Here is a 6,000-nt window from a genome sequence, read left to right on the forward strand (position 1 = left end):
GCAATAACTATAATGCAGCCATTGTGGGCACTCCCGTGTAATCCGGGCGACTTTTCATTGACCACTACCGGGTGTATCCAGAGCGGATTTTACTTTACTAAGAATCGATTGCTCGCGCGGCGATAATGTTTTGGATTTGAATGTGAAAAGTCTGTCATCGCGAATCGATTGTTACATAATTATAAAAAATACCGAAATAGTTTGGAGGATAATTCCGGTTTTAAGCAAACATAAGCGAAATCGGTCATGCAATATATAAAGATGCATGCGACTCACCGAGCCGGCGATGCTTGCGCGCTTCTTGCTCGATGCACGCCACGTCCGCGGCTTCCCCATCGCCATCATTATAACTCGCGCGATGCATCCCGCTGAGCTCTCCATAGGTCGCGTAACTGTTTCCCTCCTTTCGGCGGTTGTCACCAGGAGCTGGTAGGAAAACAAAAATACTGTTACTCGTCCGCCATTAGACAACATTAGCGGACGGACGAGGGCCGTGGACGCGCGCGGCATAAAAGGCGCGATCGTGACGATGTCGGTTAATCAGCTCGACAACCTGTAATTAGTTCACGGTATAAGTCGCAGACGATCCCTAATGATTACTAATGAGCAACATAGCGTAAAATCAATCTTCTAACGACGTAATTTTTTTTCTGAAAGAAAAATCTCTCCGTATAATTATTTCTTCATCCCGACGATCGTTCAGAAAATTATTATCATCGCTATGTTTCCCTCGCTTTATTGCTCCCTCGTTGCTTTCTCGCTTTTACGCATCACACGGCATTCTCTCTAGATGTGTGTATGTGTGTGCGACGTCATTTCTCGGTGGAATAAATACGCGCCCGTTCGCATGCGAAATTGCATATTCGTCGACTTTCAATTCCGCGTTTTAATCGCGCGATTATGGAATGTCAAAATTATATTTGAAATTGCATTGCATTCGCGGTACATTTAACGGAGTTATTACAGCAAAAAACATAAAAAAAAAAACTATTTTTTAAATATCTTTTAAACACATATTTTTAATTAATATCAAAATTCGCGCATTTTTAGGAGCGATATTATAAAGCAAGGTAAGATATTAGCAAAAGTTGCTTCTAGCCACGCTACCGTTGCCAAATAACGCACGCCGGGCACGCGCGCGCGCGAACGATAGAAAGGCACATCACTTCCGGCAGTGGGACCGATCGCATCCGGTGATGGGACGCGCGTATTACGTACGATCGCAACGTGTTACGAATAGCGGCGCAAACCTTTTAAAGCGACCACCGTCACGGCGGGAAGCGTCTTTACGACCGCACGAGGGAGAAAGAGAGAGAGAAACAATTTTTAATTATTATCTTAAGCACGTTGACGATTTTATTGCACGACACTGATTGCCGATTTAACGATGAACATTGAAAAGACGGACGGCGTGCTCAGAGAGACGTAAAATTCTTACTAAAAGAAAGATTTCTGGATTTACTCGCGATCGAAGCGCGTAATGTGTCAAATCGAGATCGCCTCGTCCGATTCCGTGCCGTTGGCGATTATCCGAGACGCATAATCGTTTGGTTACTTAGATATTTACGCGCGCTCTGCGAGAATCCGAAGGTTACGAGCTTATTTCCATCCCGAAATACGACCGCGCGCGAGTTGCAGCTGCAACTGCTTCGCAAACTCGCTGCAAATAAAAGTATACCGAGAGGGGAGGATTCTTCTGTCCGTCATTTCGAGTAAATCGTAGCGTTTTAAGCTACCGTGTTTCCACCTTGAAATATGTACTGCGTGTCAAAATATAGCAGCGTGTTTCGGTGGTGTAATGGGCGCGTGACGTCACGCTCACCCTCCGGTCGAATTAATCATCGTTAAGAGTCCGCGAACAACGACGTGGTGGAACGACGGTTTCTCGGACGTGTGTGGCGATGTGTTCCCGAATCGTAAATGAAATTGAGCAAGAATTCTAAATTCCAGCGATTCGGCCATTTCGATTTTATTGCGGTATTACAAGGTGCAAGGAAGCATGCCAAACGATACAATGTAGATAGACAGAATAATCTAGTCTGCTTTTTGGGACAACACTATATATATTACATCTTTATACCTAGTTGACCTCGTTTCATATTAATTAATTTCGCTTTTTGTATTCAAGTGAGTAATATATTTCAAACATTTATTTCGAGAGCACTATATAGCCTTGCCCTTAAACTACAAAGATCTAGTAAATCTTCGCGTGTAGCTCGTTATCGCGATATAAATATTTATGTCCGGTCATACAGTTAATAAAAGACTTATCGGTTTATCTATATTTCCCTTTCCGAGTTTGACGTGAGAGATACCATCCGTATCGAGCACGGGCAGTGTTCTTTTATAATTTAAACATTACATCCTTCATAAATTAAACATTACATCCTTCATAAAAAAAAAAAAAATTTAAACATTAATTCCAACATTACATTGAACCTATCACTCAAAAAAATGTCTTGCTGATATAGGGAGATTTCTAGGTGTCACAACAAAAATTTATCGCTATTTTTTGTATCTGTTAGAATATTGTCTGTTACATATAGAATTTATAGCAGCAACATTCTAATAATATCTTCTAGAAAATTTAGGTCCCATTGCCAAATGGTAATCACTGCATTGGATAAATATGAGTTTCGATACTACAGAACGATCTTTGTGAGAAATATAACTGCCAATTATAACTGCAGCATCGAAAAATTGAGAGAAATTGTTTAAAAGAGCTAGATAGATTGAGCGCGTTATACAAATATGTTAGACGTGAGGATTATATATTCATTTGTTTCTTGCCGCTAATTTTTTCTGTATACCACAGCCAAACTTTATAACAAGTATGATTGGCCTTAACATGGATAGGCGCCACAGAAAAACATTCTTTCTAAATTTCACAAACAGTTCAGATATAAATTCTGTCTCTGTCACTTAGATTGATTAAATGCGAAACATATGCGATATCACAGTATTTGCTAATCATTTATGTACCTCAGTTAATTTTGCGCACCCAGAAAATTTTGGCTGTAGTTGCAATACCACTTTTTTGAGTGAACAATCTCTCCGTGTATATATACGATTCAAGAAAACGGCGATGTATATATGTAAATTAAGAGATAAAAGATAAGAGTTTTAGCATACGCGACTGCATCTAGAATTATGTATCCAAAACTTAAACGTACATGAAAGAGACTCGACGTATTACATTACGTAGCGATGTCAATAAGAGAAATAATAATGGTATCTGCGTAAATTAGGTCTCGCCATACCTTGTTAAAGCACTGGGCAATTCGACCTTGACAGGTAGTCTTAACTTATGCATTTTACTTTATACGTACACGCACTACTATGTCATTTAAAGTACAGTCTTCTCTCTTCGCTTCTCTCTCTTTCTTTCGACCTTTCTCTATCTCTTTCGCAGCCAGATGCGTGCAAACGCATACATACACACGTGCATAAAGAAAGCACGCGCTTATACGGGACTACGTGCGAGATGTAACGGGAAACATAACCAACGAAATGCGCATCCGAATACTTTCTTTAGAGAGGAAAGGAGAGAGTATAAGAGAGAAAATAGAGCAAACACGCACGGTGCGTGATTTTTTGAGAGAAAAGAGATATTAAAAGAGAGAAGAGAGAGAGAGAGAGAGAGAGAAACGAGGGAGAGCCACAACACTAATGAAACGACACACGAACGAAACTAACCAACTATATAACGGAGGAGCGGGGGAGAGGGTTGGCAGTTCTAGCGAATGATTTTACATGGACACTGGACGGCAAACGACTCCTCTTCGGGCTCGCGTACGTCTCTCGGCGACGACGGACACTCGGGACTAGATTCACGACGCAAAGTCATCGGTCACACGCGATGTTAACGTACATACACACGGACTACGCACACACGCGAGTGGCGAACGCAACGCACGCTCCGTTTCGGTTACGCGACGATCATTTGGACGACGCCACCGGCGGCTAATTTTGCGCACCCAGAAAATTTTTGCTGTAGTTGCAAAACCACTTTTTTGAGTGTAGAATTTTTAAGGATCCTTGAGGATTCTCCATGATCCCGAGACTTTGTGGAAACAAAAAAAGCATTTGTTATCGGAAACCGTCCTCCGATAATTAAGAGACACAGTTATCTCCCAAGCGTAATTGTCAAAATTAAATAAAGCGACGATCAATCTCATTTCTTTAGTATAAATTACGCCTTTAAAAGTAGATTTTTATCGACTCTTTTATGCGCCATCGATTTTTTTAGGATCTACAAACAAAGATAAACAAAATAATATTTGAAATAAAATAGAAATTATATTTATATAGGCTATTTCTCTTAATTAATTAAAATAATTATTTCTTATTATAATATTAGCAATAAAATGTTTGAAAATTTGTAATCATTCTATTTATATATTTCTCTCTTAAAGCTTTTGTCTTTGTTATGCTTATGTATAAAAAATAAGCTATTAAATAATAGTATATGTTTTTTTTTTTTAAATTAGGATTAAAGATAAATGACGGTTATACTTTTACAATAAGTCCATCATTCTTACGGAAAAAGAAATATACGTTTCGAAATAATATCGCGTTTATACACGAAACATGATTTAAATAATGATTTACAATACTTTACATTTGAAATACGCCACTATGTATGCGATATCTCGTTCGCGCCGATGTTCAAAAATGGTCTCGATACACGCGGCTCGTGGTTTTCGCTCTTTCAGGTCTCCCGCGGTTCTCATCGTAAAAAGTTAAATTTAATCTCTCGCTACCACACACACCACCGCGCGGGGCCGCGAGGCTTTACGATTCCCTCCGGCCATTCGATTTAGCGCTTTACGAGCGTTCGGCGGTCGGCGCGGCGGATCCGCCCTGCGGCCAGGTCGACCTCTCTCTCCCGCGCACCTTGCAAATATATAAGACACCGCCGTGCCTTTACCGATCCGCGAGAGCGATCCCTCTTTTTGATCTCAGCCCTTACTTGTAAGTCGTCCGACAGTCCGCGTTGCCGAAGAATCGCTTCGTTATCGCGAAACATTGTCGACGGAGATTCGAACGAACACGTCGCGAATGCGAAATAAACCGGTTTCGCACGCATGTCAACAAGAGTACTCGTCTTCTATAATCTTCGCGATGCACCTTCGTCGCGTATTATCTTCGATAGAGAAGGACCTTTCCCTCGGAAGGTCCTCCGAGGAACGATCCGGATTTCGGTTACACGAGACATGTTCGCGATATCTGGAAGCGATGGATCAGTCCTCGTTGATCTATTACACGATCCCGAGCATGTGCCATTGATAAAATAATAATTGATGATTATTCAAAAGTGCCATAGGTATCCTGATACTATACATTTGTCTATTTCCAGCGTCCGTTCTTCTTTTGCCGTGTGCATTATTTATTTATTTTATTTGTCTCGACTCGATCTCCGCTCCTCCCACTCTCCCACCTAATGCTCTTCCTCTTTTTGACCATTTTCCCAAGGTCCCTTGTCTCATTATGTTTTATAGAATTTCTATGCTCTTTAAAAGAGTAAATAGGATGGCATGCTAACGTGACCGTTACTAACGAAATTCATGGCCCAAATTACAGCAATCGAGCCGACACGCTGTTATTATAATGTCCCGCAGGTTGCACGCGGGAAGGAAAACGATGGAATTATTTCAATAAAGCGTCATCGGAACCGGCATTTAGGACAGGCTCTTCTGATCGATGATACTTTGCGTTCGACGATCAATCATCGGCCAGATAATGAGCATGAGAGCCTTAAATTCCCCGACGTTCTTCTTTCCAGATTTACAGTAGTGAGCACATTTCAAATACAAACTTTTTTTCTCATTAAAAATAATTATTTATTGAAAACGTTAACATTGAAATTAAAACAATAATTTAAAAAATATTATTATTATATATAAAGAGATTTCCATTCAAAATAATATTTAAAGTTTTCAAATTTGTACATTAATTGTATATATTTCAAATGTTATTTCTTGTATTTCAAATGTTTTA

At 40.1% G+C, this 6,000-nt stretch overlaps 1 protein-coding gene across 1 annotated transcript in view; it reads right to left on the reverse strand.

Annotated features, from left to right (window-relative positions):
* Positions 1–6,000, reverse strand: part of LOC115239018 — a 94,217-nt gene that overhangs the window by 53,144 nt on the left and 35,073 nt on the right. Inside the window, exon 4 of the mRNA XM_029813304.1 lies at positions 277–426. Coding sequence (XP_029669164.1) covers positions 277–426 — 150 coding nt within the window. The remainder of the gene's footprint in view (positions 1–276; positions 427–6,000) is intronic.

Source organism: Formica exsecta, unplaced genomic scaffold, assembly GCF_003651465.1.
Source record: "Formica exsecta isolate Colony F162 unplaced genomic scaffold, ASM365146v1 scaffold363, whole genome shotgun sequence".
NCBI lineage: Eukaryota > Metazoa > Arthropoda > Insecta > Hymenoptera > Formicidae > Formica > Formica exsecta.